General features: G+C 35.6%; 1 protein-coding gene across 5 annotated transcripts in view; it reads left to right on the forward strand.

Moving 5' to 3' along the window:
- The window catches only part of FYB1 (FYN binding protein 1), a 159002-nt gene that overhangs the window by 117166 nt on the left and 23549 nt on the right, over window positions 1–18287 (forward strand). For 2 of the 5 annotated variants that reach the window (XM_079144456.1, XM_079144458.1), the window contains exons 4-12: window positions 963–1009; window positions 2907–2926; window positions 3374–3408; window positions 4360–4480; window positions 7808–7967; window positions 10636–10780; window positions 14827–14849; window positions 15898–15958; window positions 17242–17379. In XM_079144456.1, coding sequence (XP_079000582.1) covers window positions 963–1009; window positions 2907–2926; window positions 3374–3408; window positions 4360–4480; window positions 7808–7967; window positions 10636–10780; window positions 14827–14849; window positions 15898–15958; window positions 17242–17379 — 750 coding nt within the window. The remainder of the gene's footprint in view (window positions 1–962; window positions 1010–2906; window positions 2927–3373; window positions 3409–4359; window positions 4481–7807; window positions 7968–10635; window positions 10781–14826; window positions 14850–15897; window positions 15959–17241; window positions 17380–18287) is intronic. The other 3 variants (XM_079144457.1, XM_079144459.1, XM_079144460.1) reach the window with 3 other exon arrangements.

Below are 18287 nucleotides of genomic sequence, written 5' to 3' on the forward strand. Positions count from 1 at the left end.
TGACTCATATTTAGGGATGGGGAGCAAAGGAAGGAAAAAATATAAATATCATTACAGTACATGGAATAAAGGGGATAGTTACTGAGAATTCAGACACAATTTAGAACACAGATGAAGAGAAGAATTTCGGAGGACAAGGTGAGGGCGGGAATAAATTTACTTTCTTAAGAGGATTCAGATCTAATTATTGCTGTTTCATCAGTGAAATAAGAAAACAGGTCATCTGGTTATAAGGGAGAATGAGGGAGGAATAGCAGATTTGAGGAAAGTGGTGAAGGTGTTTACAAGGACTGAGGAGAAGGATGGTGCAAGTGAAGGTTAACAAGGAAAAAAGTAAGGAGATGATAGAAGGCTCCGAAGGCAGAGTTGAGACTGAAGGCCAATTATTTGTAATGTGCAGAATCACTCAAACCAGTGATTTTCTCCAGCTGTGCTCATCAATCTACGAAAAGGAGTAGAAAACATAGGTGACCACATAAACATGTGAAATTTGGGAAGTCCAAGTATTGACATTGATGTTAAGCATGCTAGAGTCCAAACCACAAAGAATGGAAGTAAAGCCAAGTGGAAATCATCTGGAGAAGAGGAAGGAGTTGGAATTGGAACCAATCCCATCAGGCATATATACCAAAGAAACCATCAAAAGCTTTCAGAATCCCAGAACGGATCAGTTGGTACACAGTATATTTAATGGACAGCATGATCACTCCCCCAAAACAATGATTAACTCTGTGTCCACTATGAGTGGACAGTGCTGTACTTGAGCTACTCAATTCTCCATTTTCTTGCCACAGTAGCTATGTATAGAATGGCTAAAGTCTCTTCCAGTGGTGTCTCAAGTTTTCAATCAGGACGAGTATCAAAGAGGAAAGAATAATTCAGACAATAATTCTTGTTCTCTTCTCCATTGTAAGGTGAGCATCTACTTGTTCCAGTTTCACATTTTCTTCTTTTGTTTTCAGAAACTCCATAAATGAAGAAAATCAAGATGGTGTCATGCACTCTGATGGTAAGGGGCAGAAAAATAGATTGTTACCTCAGTACAGAAATTTGAATTAATCATTCTTGTAGTGTCACTAATGAGTCATTACCATTGTTATTCCAGGCAAGATCCCTCTCTTGATTTACTGATTTATTTATTTCCTTATGTTCCATGATTCATTCCCTTTCTGCCCCTTGCCTGCCATAGACAAATATCCTAGTGTACTCAACATGTCTGTGTTTGTACATACTCTTATTATGTTATGTAGATATACATTTAATTTACATAAACAGTATGCCATAGGTTATTCATTAATATTTTTGGAATAGTCAACACAAGATTTTGGGGTCCCATTCTGACACATGTGTCCATTCAACCCTTGTTGTTAACTGGTGCACAGAACTCCATGGTATGCATCACACTTTAATTGCCTCCTATTCACTGGTACTACAAATGATACCACAGCATACCTTCTTGAGCTTATCCCCCTGTGGACCTCCAAGAGACTTCCTGTAAAATACATATCCAGCAGTGGAATGGCTGCTCATCAGCTCCGGAGTACTTATGTTGAGTAAGCAGGACTGGGGAATGCTCTCCAGGAGTGATGTTTTTGTCTACATTCTCATCAACAGAGATAAAGGTTCCAACATGGCTACCTTTCTCTGCATGTGGCATTGTTCAGCTTTCCAATGCTTTCCCAGTCTTACACGTACAAAATTATATCTCATCTTAATTTTAAGATTTTAATTCGTAGTTTTCTTTCTTACTCTTGCGCTTGAGTACTTTTTTTTACTTATTTATCTCTGTGGTTCCCTCTTTGGTAAGTTGCCAGTTTTTATCCTTTGACAATTTTTTCCTGGAGTTTTAGCTTTTCCAGTTCACTTTCAGGATTTCTTTTATATTGCAGTTACTGATTTCATGTCAATTTCAAACACTGAAGATATTTTTTCGCCTTTCTGTTTGCTGCTCAACTTAGTCCATGCTGTGCTTTCTGGGACATAAATTTTGATAGCATCGAATTCATAATTTTTGCTTTACGTTATATGCTTTCTAAGTTTTGTTTAAAAAGTCTTCCTTCCTAGGGAATAAAACTGCTCTCTTTCTACTTTACATGAACTTCATTTCTTATATTTAGGTCTTAACCTCTTCACTGCCACCTTGGAGAATTCAGTAATAATCTAGATTTGTTGCCTCATATCTGGAACTGGTTTTCTCATTACCATACTCTATAAACAATCCATCCTTTTCTCACTAATTTAAAATGCCACCTTTATACTATATAAGTTCTGTGTGTGTATATGTGTATGTATTATATGAATGTGTATATGTAAATTTCTGTCACTGAACTTTTTAGTCTATTCCATTGGTTTGTCTGTTCTTATGCCAACACTTCACTATTTGTATTAAAATACTCTTAATATTACTAACTTACTGCTCTCAATATTGCATTATGTCTTGGTATCTGGCATAGTTGATATTATCTGAAACTCTTGAAGAGTAAAATATTTTAAAAATCTAATTAACTTGATTTAGTTGATTCATGAAAGAAAATCCTTGGGAACAAATGAGTCAAAAGTGTGAACTATTTGTGGTTTTTTAAAATAATACTTTGTTCTACATGAGCCCTTAGAGCCAAATGTATCTGCCTTACTTAAAAAGAATAAAGGGTATTTCAATTATTTTTTTGCTCTTGCATTATTTTATTAAAGTCAATAAAATTAGTTTATAATTAAGTTAAAATTATGAGAAAAACCATAGTAAGGATCTAAGACATATTCTGTTTTGTACTTCTACATCTCTGTTAATGCATGAGTTCTGTAAGATTATGAACTGTTTAAAATAATATCAGATTATATCTAAAAATCACACATTAAAGTGCCTCTTAATTACAATGTATTAAATTTATTCTTTTTAAATCCTTTAGGTACTGGAAATCTAGATGAGGTCAGATTTTATTTATTTTTCTTTTTATATTGTACTGTTATCATTAAAATATTTAACAATTATTGTTACTTGCTTACTATTGTATTAACAAAATGAAAACTTTTATAAGCAGGGATATTTTTTTCCATTTATAATCTTACTTCATTCAAAATGCTTGAGACATTAAAGACCAATCAGTACATGAACTCATGTAGTGTTGTGGTACTGAACATAAACATATCTATTCACACATCTCAATGATAAAGCAAGATAAAAAATGAAATCCTTTTGTGCTTGTTTCTTAATCTGTCTCTCAAGATTAAAAAAAAATTGAGTAAGCCAAAATTACTTACACTTAAATTGCATAAACTCAAATACTTGCTTAACAAAATATTTGATCAATAAAATATGTTTGTGTTGCCTTTTTGAAGAATTGAAATTAATCATTATCTATGTTTTTCTTGACAGGAACAAGAAAGTGAAGGAGAAACATATGAAGACATGTATGAATTACATTTTCTTCCATAATAGTTTTCTTCTAAGATAAATATGTTTTGTAAGAGGGAATGTGGGTATATACCAACACCAGGAGGACAAGCTTCATTTTTTACAAAAATGATTGGCATATAATGATAAACTTTATTTCAATACAAAGAATTTTAAGTTCCTCATTTCTCTAAGGATTCTATAGAGGACTCTGTTAACAAGCAATCAAGTGAAAGACCAGAGACCTGTGGACTTCAAGAAAGACCACAGGCAGGGAATCAGACATAGGAATCTGTATTTCTTGCTTTCTGTGTGTCCTTGAGCAAATGAATTAATGTATGTGTTATGCCTTCTTTACCTGGGCACCGGTGGCCTGTGAGATGCAGTTAGCATGGTATCCACATGCCAAAGTCGAGGTTGATGGAAACATGTTAAAAATGCCAAAGTTCCAGCTTGCAGGAAAGATGTTAAAAATGACTCCAAAATGGGTTTCTAGGTAGTCTAGGATTAAGAAATCCTAGTGGGTAAAAATAAATATGAATGTGTTTTCTATCATACGTTGAGTTCAGGTGTCTTAATTTTCTTACCTAGTTCTTATTCACCCAATTTTGTCCAAAGTTTCTGAATTAAGGGGTGCATGTGCACCTGTGAATGCATGCTCATGTATGCCCATGAAAGAGAAAGATCAATAATTTTGTTCCTGCCAACACCCAGCAAAGACAGGGCCTTTCCAAACAGTGTCTTCCACTTCTTGCCACAAGTTGTAATAGGAAGCAGAGCCCCCAGAAGCCAGTTCCAGCCGTGTTCCTCCTACTGGTTTTAAAAACAATTTTGCACATCCAGGATTTTGACCTTCATCTACACTTCAGAGACCATTTTCTATTTTGAGTAGAAACCTCTCTAGGTAGTGAGCCCTAACCCATGGAAACCTGCAGATGTGCAAACAACCTAACAATTTGTGTTCACAGAGAAGCATCCAAAGAAAGAGACAAGAAACGGGAAAAGGAGGAAAAGAAGAGATTAGAGCTAGAGAGAAAAGAACAGAAAGAGAAAGAAAAGAAAGAACAAGAATTAAAGAAGAAATTTAAAGTAAGAACTTAATTGCTAATGGGTGAAAGAGTAACATCTTTTTGTAAATTTCACATAGCAGGGGCATCATTCTTGAAAACTTACATAGTTGGAGAATTACTTAATCACAGTCTTGAAAAAGTATCTATCTTCATGACATTCCCTTTTTTGCTCCCATACATTATCTTATCCCTGCACTAAAAAATGTAATAGATGAAATACAAATAAAATATAATTTGGAAGCTTGTAATTTGTAGGTACCTAGGAAATTTTAAGTTGATTGAGTAAAAGAATATTTCATTACTCAACTCAACTTGACCTTTCTCATTATACATTTCCTACTAGCCTATTTATGCCATAAGTTTAGGATCACACACATACATGTTCTGGTGGCATCTAATGTCATTGGTACAAAGGACACAAATGCCTCTTGGTTAAAGCAGACCTGTCTCAGAATAACACTTCTTGAGCTATTCTAGTTGCTGGTGTCTGGACCTGATTTACTTCTTTTTTCCCTGGATATGGGAGATTGAGTTCAGGAGTGCTCTGCCATTAAGTTATACCTGCAGTCCTTTTTAAATTTTATTTTTGAGACAGGGACTTGCTAAATTGCCCAGGCTGGCCTCAAACTTATAGTCCATCTGCCTCAGCCTCCTGAATAGCTAGGATTACAGGTGCCCACCACCACATCCAACTCTGACTTAAATTTTTGCCTTTATTTTAAGCTGGTGTACAAACAGAAATATGATACCTGCTATTTCTCATCCCTCTTTGTCTACCTCAATTTCTCATCTGTCTTCTCTGATCTCTGATAATTGAGTGACTTCTAATATAACCACCACGAAACACTACTCTCACAGGCTGCCCTTTTTTGACTATATCATCTATATTAATATAGCCCATCTAGTCTGGGTCTGACATCTCGAGTGTGTTTAGGATGATTATCTGAATTACAAAACTATTTTTCATGAACTCATATCACCTTGCTTTAAATATTTATTTCTCTGAAGCATTTAATATACAATTGGAATTATAACAACTTGATTTACCTATAACCCTCTAGTAGATTTATTTATCAAAGCATATATTCAATTTCATGATGCAGGAAAAACACACCAACTTAGAGTCAGTTGGACAGATGTGGATTCAAAAACCACCTATACATATGAGTTATGTGATCTTGGGCTTAATACTTCTCTAAGACTCAGATTCTTTTTTTTTTTTTTTTTAATTTTTATTCTTTGAAGTGAGAATAAATGGTACCTCTCCAGAAAGTTTGTTACAGAATTAACTAAAATATTGCATAAAAGTCACTGTATCTATTATAGGTTCTTATTAAATTTTTAAAAAGCTACTATATATAAGTAAATTATGATTGCAGTATGAATATAAAAGTGTTTTACTCAGAATGTATGGCTATCAATGTTTACACTTTTCAAGTAAAAGAATTAATTTACTGAGTGAGAGAAAGAAAAAAATCTATATAATGTTCTTTTTTCACTGTTGCGGTACTGGAGATTTAACCCATGGCTTCACGCAAACCAGGCAAGTGTTCCACCTCTGAGCTATATCTTTAGACCTTTATTTAAATTTTATTTTTAGAGAGTGTCTAGATAAGACGCTGAGGCTAGCCTTGAACTTGCAATCCTCCTGCCTCAGCTTCCCAGGTAGTTGGGATGATAGGCATGTGTCACCACACCCAGCTGTACGTTACAGTTTTTATGAATGTATTATTTGTAGTTTTCAAGGAATGATGTGAGGTTTTTTGCTTATTTTAGAAATACAAGTTTTTCATTATTTCACTCATTCAAAGAATATTTTTAGTAAGAAAAATAGAGTGTCATGCTACTACCTATGAATTCAAAAATTTGTCAAGATTAAGCCTTTGTTGTTGTTGTTGTTGTTGTTGATTTTGTTTGGTACTGGGATTGAACTGAGGGGCTTTAGGAGCTGTATTTCTTCCCAGCCAATATCATGGCATACTATAATTTAACTTAAATTTTTAAAATTTCTTAGTGGTATATAATTACTTACCATGGCATTATAAATTTGGTAAAATAAGGCACAGCATCCCCAAAATTCACAATGCATATTTGCATATCAAAAGATCCAAGATACCTATTTAGAATTAGAAGTTTAGAATTCATGATCTAAACTAGATTATTCCCAGGGCTGGACATGTAGGTCAGTGATAGCATGCTTGCCCAGCATGTCTGAGGCCTGGGTACTGCTAGATTACTCCCCTGCTGTTAAGAAAGTTCGAGGCAATGATAGTACAAACAAACAAACAAACAACAACAAAAAAAAACCAACATCTTACGTAACATTTGCTTGGGTTTTCTTTTTTTCTTTTTCTTTTCTTTGTGTGTGTGTGTGTGTGTGTGTGTGTGTGTGTGTGTGCTTTTTCCCCCCCATTTCTGAAATATTTTCTCCTTTACAGCAGATAATGTCCTCTAAATTTATAGTGCCACTAAGTTTTTTAAAATAAGGAGAAGAAATTTCTTTTCCCACAAGTACAGCCTACCACCACCAACCTTTCCCTTTTGTGCTTTATGCATGCAGAGATCATCAAAATAGCTAAGAGGCTTGGAGTATGTTGCTCTGTGGTAGAACACTTGCTTAGCATGCACAAGACCCCGAGTCCAGTCAATTTCCTGGATCTATTGAACCTAATCAATTTCTTAGATCATTAAAAGAGAGAAGGAAGGAAGAAAAGAAGGAAGGGAGGAAGGGAGGGAGGGAGGGAGGGAAGGAAGGAAGGAAGGAAGGAAGGAAGGAAGGAAGGAAGGAAGGAAGGAAGGAAGGAAGGAAGGAAGGAAGGAAGGAAGGAAGGAAGGAAGGAAGGAAGGAAGGAAGGAAGGAAGGAAGGAAGGAAGGAAGGAAAAGATGCGAGAGGGAGACAGGGAAAGAAAAAGATAAAGAATAACTACATAACGCAAAGAGGAAAAACACTCCACCAAACAATCCCCACCAGCATATCCCAGAAAAACAGAAACTCTCAACATGGAGTTGTACAAAAATGGTGTCCCATTATTAGGAGTTGCCTTTGCAGGTCTCCTGCAGTTCCTATGGACAAAGGATTCCTGCCACTCTCTCCTGGTACCCAAACACTGGTTCACCTGTTCTTTGCTGGTCCTGTGAGGTCTCTGTGGTTTTTCCCTAATTCCCCCTATCAGAACATTCACCAGGAATGACATTTATCCTTCATTTCTGTAAAAGTCTTTAAGTGGTGGATATAGGAGGTTAGCAAGTTGTGGGCTTTTCTATCTTTCCAAACTGCATTCCTTAAAGTTTTTCTGATAGTAAGGAAACCTGTTTTGTTTTGTTTTTTTTTTTCTCTTGTTGTAGCTAACAGGCCCTATTCAAGTTATTCATCTAGCAAAAGCTTGCTGTGATGTCAAAGGAGGAAAGAATGAACTGAGTTTCAAGCAAGGAGAGGAGATTGAAATAATCCGCATCACAGACAACCCTGAGGGAAAATGGCTGGGCAGAACAGCACGGGGGTCATGTGAGTACACAATTCCTCGTGGCTTCAAAAGGTTGTGTTTTTTTGTTCCTGTCAATATTAAACATTCATAGTTTTCCATAACTATTACCACCAAGTTAGGAGTGACTGGGTAAACAAAGGTGGGAAAATCTAAAATGTTAAGTATGGATCCATCTTCGCCTCATTCATATTCTTAGTGGGAAACAATATAAAGTTGTATATTATTCCAGGGATGATCAGAGGTCATTAGTTTCCTTTTTTTTTTATTGGAAATAAATGTGATACATGTTGTTTCTCTGTTTGTACATGGAGTCAAGGCACACCATTTGTGTAATCATAAATTTACATAGAGTAATGTTGTTTGATTTATTCTGTTATTTTTTTCTTCCCCCCACCCTTCCCACCCCTCTTTTCCCTCTATACACTCCTTCCTTCCTCCATTCTCACCCCCCTCTCTAACCCTAACTCTAACCCTAACACTAACCCTTCCCTCCCCCCCATTATGTGTCATCATCCACTTATTAGCGATATCATTCACCCTTTGGCTTTTTGAGATTGGCTTATCTCACTTAGCATGATATTCTCCAATTTCATCCATTTACCTGCAAATGCCATAATTTTATCATTCTTTATGGCTGAGTAATATTCCATTGTATATATATACCACAGTTTCTTTATCCATTAATCAATTGAAGGACATCTAGGTTGGTTCCACAGTCTGGCTATTGTGAATTGAGCAGCGATGAACATTGATGTGGCTGTATCTCTGTAGTATGCTGATTTTAAGTCCTTTGGGTATAAGCCGAGGAGTGGGATAGCTTGGTCAAATGGTGGTTCCATTCCAAGTTTTCTAAGGAATCTCCACACTGCTTTCCAGAGTGGCTGCACTAATTTGCAACTCCACCAGCAATGTATGAGTGTACCTTCCTCCCCACATCCTCGCCAACACCTGTTGTTGCTTGTATTTTTGATAATCGCCATTCTAATTGGGGTGAGATGGAATCTTAGCGTGGTTTTGATTTGCATTTCTCTTATTACTAGAGATGTGGAACATTTTTTCATATGTTTGTTGATTGCTTGTAGATCTTCTTCTGTGAAGTGTCTATTCATTTCCTTAGCCCATTTGTCGATTGTATTGTTTGTATTCTTGGTGTAGAGTTTTTTGAGTTCTTTATAGATTCTGGAGATTAGTGCACTATCTGAAGTATGACTGACAAAAATTTTCTCCCATTCTGTAGGCTCTTTCTTCGCATTGCTGATAGTTTCCTTTGCTGAGAGAAAGCTTTTTAGTTTGAATCTATCCCAGTTATTGATTCTTGCTTTTATTTCTTGTGCTATGGGAGTCCTGTTAAGGAAGTCTGCTCCTAAGCCAACATGTTGAAGATCTGGACCTACTTTTTCTTCTATAAGATGCAGGGTCTCTGGTCTGATTCCGAGGTCCTTAATCCATTTTGAATTTAGTTTCATGCATGGTGAGAGATATGGGTTTAGTTTCATTCTGTTGCATATGGATTTCCAATTCTCCCAGCACCATTTGTTGAAGAGGCTATTTTTTCTCCATTGCATATTTTTGGCCCCTTTGTCTAGTATGAGAAAATTGTATTTGTTTGGGTTTGTGTCCGTGTCCTCTATTCTGTACCATTGATCTCCCTGTCTATTTTAGTACCAATACCATGCCGTTTTTGTTACTATTGCTTTGTAGTAGAGTTGAAGATCTGGTATTGCAATACCCCCTGTTTCACTCTTCCTGCTAAGGATTGCTTTAGCTATTCTGGGTTTCTTATTCTTCCAGATGAATTTCATAATTGCTTGCTCTATTTCTATAAGGTACATCATTGGAATTTTAATTGGAATTGCATTGAATTTATATAGCACTTTAGGTAGTACGGCCATTTTGACAATATTAATTCTGCCTATCCAAGAACATAGGAGATCTTTCCATCTTCTAAGGTTTTCTTTAATTTCTTTCTTTAGTGTTCTGTAGTTCTCATTGTAGAGGTCTTTCACCTCTTTTGTGAGATTGATTCCCAAGTATTTTATTTTTTTCGAGGCTGTTGTGAATGGGGTAGTTTTCCTAATTTCTCTTTCTGAAGATTCATCACTTATGTATAAAAATGCATTGGATTTATGAGCATTGATCTTGTAACCTGCTACTTTACTGAATTCACTTATGAGTTCTAAGAGTTTTCTAGTGGAATTTCCAGGTTCCTCTAAATAGATAATCATGTCATCAGCGAACAGGGATAGTTTGAGTTCCTCTTTTCCAATTCGTATCCCTTTAATTTCTTTGGTTTGTCTAATTGCTCTGGCTAGGATCTCAAGAACGATGTTGAATAGAAGTGGTGAAAGAGGACATCCCTGCCTTGTTCCAGTTTTTAGGCGGAATGATTTCAGTTTTTCACCATTTAGTCATTAGTTTCTTTATTCATGTTACAATTGAGGAAAATCTTTCCTGTGAATCTTTTTTGAATCTTTAAAATAGACTCTAGGCTTACCCCCAAAGCACAACAGGATAAGCCTTTGACAGAGACCAGTAAAACATGTCCACCTGGGAGGTGCATAGCTCAGAATTGCAAGCAAGTAAATAAAGGGAAATTTTAAGGCGCAAATGTGCAACTGATACTTTATTCACGGTTTAAAAATATTTAAGTGATAGTTGCCTGAACCTAAGTCTTTTCCTTTTCGCTAGATGGCTATATTAAAACAACTGCTGTAGAGATTGACTATGACTCCTTGAGACGGAAAAAATCCTCTCTCAGTGCTCTTTCATCAAAACCTGTTGAAGATGACCAGGAAGTCTACGATGATGTTGCAGAGCAGGATGCGAGTAACAGGTATGAGAAAGGACATGCTGTAAGGTAGACCAGACTGTCTCCTTGTTAGAGATTATGTTTCAAAACCCTAGAAGCTTACCTTCCATATTTCCTAATGCCCTCTATCACTAAACCACCACTTATAACAACCCAATTGGGTGTAAGGTCATTGGAAACTCTCTAGTCTTCTGTTCTACTTTTTAGTTATAGGTATCAAATGCTTCTTGAAATATAGTGGGCCACCTGCTAGATCATGTCAAATGTATTGTCATTGCAAAACATTTTGTAGCATTCATTAGAATCTAATCTTAGGTATGTTCCTAAAGCAAATAGGATTTGGCAAAACATAAAGCAAAAATATAAAGTTTAACCCTTTTTTTAAACTCTGAAATCTAAATCTATTTTGTTATTATTTGAAAATATAACAGGAAAAATGATTTTTATGATAATAGTTTACTCTTTGAAAGTGAAATCTCAGTTCCCTATGATCCCTGGACATCAACTAAGGGTCAAAAAAAATTTTTTTTATACAGATGATTGAACCCAAGGGTACTTAACCACTGAGCCACATCATGGCCCTTTTTTGTATTTCATTTAAAGACAGGGTCTCACTGAGTTGCTTAGGGCCTCGCTAAGTTGCTGAGGATGACCTTGAACTCACTATTCTCCTGCCTCAGCCTCCCAATCTCAGCCTGGGATTACAGGCATGTGCCACTGCACCTGGCCTCTAAGGGTCCAATTTTCTATTGGCCATTTCCTCCACTCTGGGAATACCTTCTTAGAACAGAGGATTAGAACAGGACACTGTTTCTGGAAGAGGAAGGAGAGGAGATTGACCATCTTTTCCTATATTCCTCTGTATTAATCAACTTTGTATTGCTGTAATGAAATACCTGAGACAATTAACTTACAAAAGGGAAAAGTTTTATTTAATCACAGTTCTGGATGTCCAATCCAAAATCAAGCAGTCCCATTGCTCTGGGCCTCAGGGAGTATATGCCCAAAACTACTGCTCACATTACAAAGCAGGAAGTGGGGGATGAGGGAGAATGAGCTGAGGTGCCATAGCTCCCTTCAGGGGCATGCCCACAGTGACCTATGGAACTCCCACCAGGCCCCACCTCTTAAAGGTCCACAGCACCTTTTAGTGCCTACATTCTGAGGACTTTGGGGAAAACTATCCAAATTCAAACCACAGGAACCCCTCCTCCCTTCTATCCTTTCTCAGTCTTCGATTTCTTTCTCTCTATCCTTTCTCTTCTCGCTGTCCTAGTTCTGATCTTGCTTTGTCCTTTCTTTTGTACTTTTTCATTGCTTTTCTTCTTTCATTTCTTCTCTTTCTTGTAAAAGACAAAATTCCCTCAAGTTGAAGGGAAAGTAGTAGGAAAATTTCCATCCTAATTAAGAATCCTCATTTTTCTATGCCCACCTTATGAAATTGAGAAACCTCCATTGAGATCTCAAAAAACACTATCTTTACTAAATCTTTACCTGGGGAAAACTGTATGCATTTTTCATAACTCAGTTGAAAAAGAGAAACTTTTAAAAGTATCAAGGCGTAAAAGCACCAAGTTAGTAATATACTTAAAAAACATATGAAGAATTAAATTTCCTTCTTTTGATCTTTTACTTATGTAATCATTTACTCTCATTTTGTTGCTTTGAGGTAGTTTTGTCTTTCTAAATTATAGCTGCTATGCCTTCTCACCATATTATGACCATAGTTACACAAAATATATCAAAACATACACTGCCTGCACTGGAGTCTGCAGATCATACATTGGTCTTAGTAATAAGAAGCACATTGACATCATCTATTTGGGCATCAGCTGAAGTTCCCAATGGTTACATTCTTCAATTTATAAAATTTACTGAGTATAAGCATGTCAAATATTTATCAATGCATATACTGTATACTTATCGTATTTGATTTTTTAAAATGCATTTCTTTTGGGAGCTTTACGGCACTCCATCTGCATTGATAAGTACATATTTTCACTGGTATGCATATTCAAGAAAAAAAATAAATCAATAGAAAAGGAATAATGTTCTTAAAAGCATTATTTAACCATAATAGGAGAACATGTTCTAAAACTATTGCTACTAAATCCATTTCATACATATCTCAACTCTAGTAAGCAACATTCTCTAGTTAGTAAACGGGGAGCAGAAAAGTGTTCTATTTAATAAAAGGATGGGTTGGTGTACAGTTTCAATGCTTGATCACTTAAATAAGTAGAACACCACAATGTTTACTAACAGTTACCCCTCTTGCATATCTAATAAGAAAGTTGAAGAAGAAACTCTTTCTATACATGGGTTATTTTTGAAACTACAGCTGCTGCTAGCAGAGTTCTCCTAACAGAACAGGCTTTGTCCTTAGCAGAAAAAGGGAAGATGCTTAGGGTAGCCGGCAGCTTGCTGAAGCAAGAATAAGGAGAGAAGGCACCATCACCCCCCTTCTCCCTCCTCCCAGGTCTGCCACCTCCTTACACTATACCTGCTGCTTCCTGATTTCCCTAGGGTGAGGAGAATGCTGTGTGCTTCAAACTCTGGGGGGCTTGAAAGCACAGGCTCTGACAGCTGTCCTTCCCTTTTTCTTCTCAGCTAACAGGGTTTCCCCAATGGCTGTGAAGGAAAGGGGACTGAGAATGAACACAGCACTCTGCTATCACTGCAAATCTTTTTCCTTCCATGCATTTCTCTCCTCCCCTCCCCCGTCTTCTCTCACTTCCTCTCCCTTACCTGTCAAGTGTTTTATGTTCTAAACAGATCATTTTAGAAAGGTGAAGAACTGCTCTGCAGTGAAATAAGCGGGGCGGCGGGGCAGCTTTCCTCCTTATTTATGACAACACTGTTCTTTAGAAATTGAGAATGAGACTCTCTGAGATGAAGCATACCAGCATGCAAACTAATTCTAACTGCCGACATCACGCCCAGAGGAAAGTGTCAGAGAAAATAGATGTGAAAATGGTACCTGAGCAAGTAGAAAGTAGACTTCAACTTCTTTAAAAGCCAGTTTCTTATTTACATAGTACAATGGTTATAGCATGTTTTCTTACAAAGGTCTATTAGCAACAGTATGTTTCACTTCTCAATTAACCAAACATCTGCATCAGATCCATTTCCTTGATTGACTGTTAACATTAAGGAATCGGGTATGACTCTCTAATTGTCCTGATACCAGTTGTGACACCAAATTGATAACTGTTGCTGGCAAATTATCCAAAGGTCAAAAGTGAGGGGTGTAGGGAGCACAGCTAGGTGTAGAAGTGGGTTTTGTCAAGTCACTTAAATCCTCAGAGCCTCAGTTTCTTTTATGCATAGGGTACTGACTGAATAAATGACTTCTGAGTTTTTTCTAGTTCTCAGTCTACATTTTCTTTGCTTTCAAATAACTCATACTGTAGTGGGAGATATAGGCAAGAAAACATATTATAAAAACTAAAATAGAGGAAGTATAGAATGTTATGGAAGTAAATAATTTAATAAATAGAGGTAATCTAGATTTAGAGAGCCAGGGTTCATGCCATAAAAATTCACCCATAAAGATTTCAATGTTTTAAATCTTTTTCCTTTACATAAAGAAGCTTAATGTTATTTGACTAAAAGTAAAATGCTCTAGTTCTAAGATATTGAAAGATCATTGAATTTAGTTCAATGATAATTCCTCTGTATAGTCAGACTTCTAGAATGGTACTTACAGGGTATTTTTTAGTAGTCCATCTATGAAATTATGTAATAATGTGTAATTTGAAAACTGCCTCATGGGAAAATGTTAAAAGCAAACAGAATCATTGAATTGAATATAATAAGTAAAATTGTAACTCACTTGGTTTTTGTTTTTGGTATGTTTTGCTAGGTTGTTTTGTTATGCATCTATTACCATAAGGAACATGTTTCTTGTTCTTTCTTCACATATCACATCTTGATAACTTTTAACTGTAATATTATTTATCTTTTGTATAATTACTCAATGTACATTATTATATATTATGTTGTATTATTTTCTTCCTGAGAGCTAAACAATTCATGTATTAATTTCATATTTCTTGGTTTTTTCCTAGCCACAGTCAGAGCGGAAGTGGAGGTAAGACACCCACTTTATGTCAGTGTTTACACGTTTCTTTACAAGTCTTCAACATTTTTAGTATGTTAATGAAAAAATTAGTTTGCCAATATAGAAGGAGATCTTAATGTAGAGAAAGAACACTGGCCTGGGAATTAATGAACTGGATGCTAGTCCTGGTCACCGAGCGACTCTGAACAAGTCACTTCTTTCTTCCAAGTTTGTCATGAATCCCAGAGTGGCCCCACTTCCAGTGTACCCACAGTGGTCTTGGTTTATACCAACTGCCTGAGCAGTTCCTAAAAGTATGCCACTTTGCCTGTAAAAATATCTTTGTTTGGAGAACAACTTACATGGTTCCTTCACTGTGACTCCTAAAGACCCCTGTATTTCTTGGTAAAAAAAATAAGTGATTTAAATTAATAACTTGCAGGGCTCAAATTTTCATACTAAAAGTTAGATTTCAAGTTTATTGTACATATTCCTTTACCTAGAGGGTACTCAGTGAACATTTATTAATATTTGTCAAATATCAAGATTCTTGAAGAGTGTACTACAACAAATGAAACAAGAAAAGGCTTAAATTTAAAACATAAGCATTAAAATGTCACCTTTCTTTTCCTCCTTGGTTTCAACACCCATCAACCTTTAGAGATTCACCTTTATTCTTTTGGATTCTCTTCACTTACATCTTGATCAATATCTTCTTCTGAAAATCTGCTCACTATTAACTAAATGTTAACCTTTATCCGTGACTCAGTTTTTCTTTTTCTCATGTTCATCTTCCTCATTACTTTCATCTCAAGTTCAGAGGGCCTCTTATTATCTCTTGTTCTTCATTATCATTTCAGCCCCCCAAATTCTTATGCAATGATCAACAAAACAATGAACTTGCCTACTATCTATGTAGAGTTGGATATTAAGGAGCTTTTCTGGTGTGTGTGTTTAAGTGGTTCATATGAAAGAGAAATAATTTCTCCAGTCAAATAAGGAAAATTTATTATCAAAATCTGATTAATCTGTGACAATATTATAAAATTAACATACTTCCTCCCTAATCCAAATAAAGGGTTCCCACCACCACCAGATGACATTTATGATGGAATAGAAGAGGAAGATTTTAATGAAGGGTAAGAATAATCAGTGAGTTACCATTTTGCAAAGTATTATATACATATGGAAAGTTAATTTTGATTCCCAGTTAGGAAAAAAAGGAGAAAACAGTGTTCTTTATTACATTTCCAAAAATGATTTTAAGGTTTAATTAACAGCAATAGTAAATCAAGAAGTGTCATTGAGGCTGGGCACAGTGATGCACACCTGTAATCCCAGTGGCTCAGAAGACTGAGGCAGAAGGATGATGAGTTCAAAGCCAGCCTCAGCAACAGCGAGGCACTCAGCAACTCAGTGAGACCCTGTCTCTAAATACAATACAAAATAGGGCTGAGGATGTGGCTCAGTGGTCGAGTGCCCCTGAGTTCAATCCCTGGTACCTATCCCCTAAAAGAAAGAAGTGAATCACACTTCAAATGAAATAGTAGATTGTTTGGAAGAATCTCAACAACAATGGTAAAAGAAGTAAAGTAAGATGGGGATAAATTATAGATGTTGTTTGTTTATGAATCAATAATTCATGTTTACAACACCATCTGAAGTGTTTATCAGTTATGTGGCTATCTTTGTCTAAGAACATAATTGTAAATAACCCCAGTAAATTGAGATTATTTACTACATATGGCAGAATCAGTATTGACTAATCTTTTAGCTTAATAATAAACATGTTTATATTTGTGATAATTTATGGGAATAGTATTTTAGGTTAATAATAAATTTTCTCTTACCATTTTAAATAACATATTTAAACTTAAGATCTGTTAGTTTCTTAATTTTAATCATAGAGAAAACTAAATCAATGTTTTAAACTTAATTCTGATTTAATATTTTAAGAATCAAGAAATATCACTTAATAGAAAAAAAAATTGATCCACCTATTAGAAGCAGTATTCAAACACAAGATCTATAAGCTTACTAGCACCACCTCATTGAATCATGGAGTTATTTGCTACCTGAATGACCAATGCAGTGTAATTATAAAACATCTGAGGGGTGGGAGGAGTTAGTGTTAGGGTTAGAGTTAGGGTTAGGGAGCGGGGAAGGAATGGAGGAAGGAGGGACTGTATAGAGGGAAAAGAGGGGTGGGAGGTGTGGGGGGAAGGGAAAAAATAACAGGATGAATCAAACAACATTACCCTATGTAAATTTATGATTACACAAATGGTACGCCTTTACTCCATGTACAGAGAAACAACATGTATCCCATTTGTTAACAATAAAAAAAAAATCTGAATATCCACACAATGTCTTTGTGTTCTGCTGATTATCACATTCTAATTAACGCCTGCATGCTCCAAAGCTCCACACTACAGGTGGAAGAGAAGAGTAACACGTGGTCCTGGGGGATTTTGAAGATGTTAAAGGGAATAAATGACAAAAAGAAAAGTATACGAGAAAAACGTAAAGTCTCTGAGTCAGACAATAATGAAGGTTCATCGTAAGAGTCAACCAACTGAACTCAGTGCACAATAACTACACTAATTTTAATTGAATTGAATGTTACTAATATTCTATAACTAATAATCAAATCCTGATAGGCTTAAATCATCTTGATTTTATTGTCCATTAATCATCTTAGACTCACATATGGTGTCATGCTTAAACTCACGTATTAATTACTTAAGAGGAGCCCAAGTATTCAAAAATCGCCATGTAATTCAGACATTTTACTTTTTGCACAAACACACACACACAAAAGAACACAGTACATGCACACAGCACACAAACCCTCACATGCTCATACACACATGATCACACTATTTAATAGGACTTTCTAAAATTATAGCATTCTATCTAAAACTTATAATTCCAACTCCAACACTGCAAATAATAAAATGTTGTATTTTACACTGACAAATCTTCCAAATTCCCATTCTTTGTTAAAAATTAATTTGCTAAAAACAAAGGGCACAGTTTGAAATTTCTTTTCATTAAATATAATATTTAAAGTCTTTGTAAGTCTGTTCTACAACAGTGATATGTTCATTCTATTTGAATTATATTCCTCCTATACTAAAATTATTCTAAATATCTTAAGTTTGTCTAAATGAAGACTAAAGCATACATTTTCTTTTTCCATTTCAAAAATAACCCGTTAGTATAAATCCATATATATGAATTTGAAGGATCATGTTCCCTGGCACAAGAAAATCTCTTTTATATGTACCTAATGTATTCACCACATTTAACTGGAGGTAAGGTTGTTAATTCCATATAAAGTTCCTAATTTTAAACCCTTTTATGAAACACCAAAGAAACCTGTCAATAAACAGTGCACTTGAAATTTTAAGAAAACATAAGAAGAAATCTTCTTTGAGCAACATTACTCATACATAATTTTTACTT

This window comes from Sciurus vulgaris (assembly GCF_902686455.1).
Source record: "Sciurus vulgaris genome assembly, chromosome: 6".
Taxonomy (NCBI): Eukaryota; Metazoa; Chordata; class Mammalia; order Rodentia; family Sciuridae; genus Sciurus; species Sciurus vulgaris.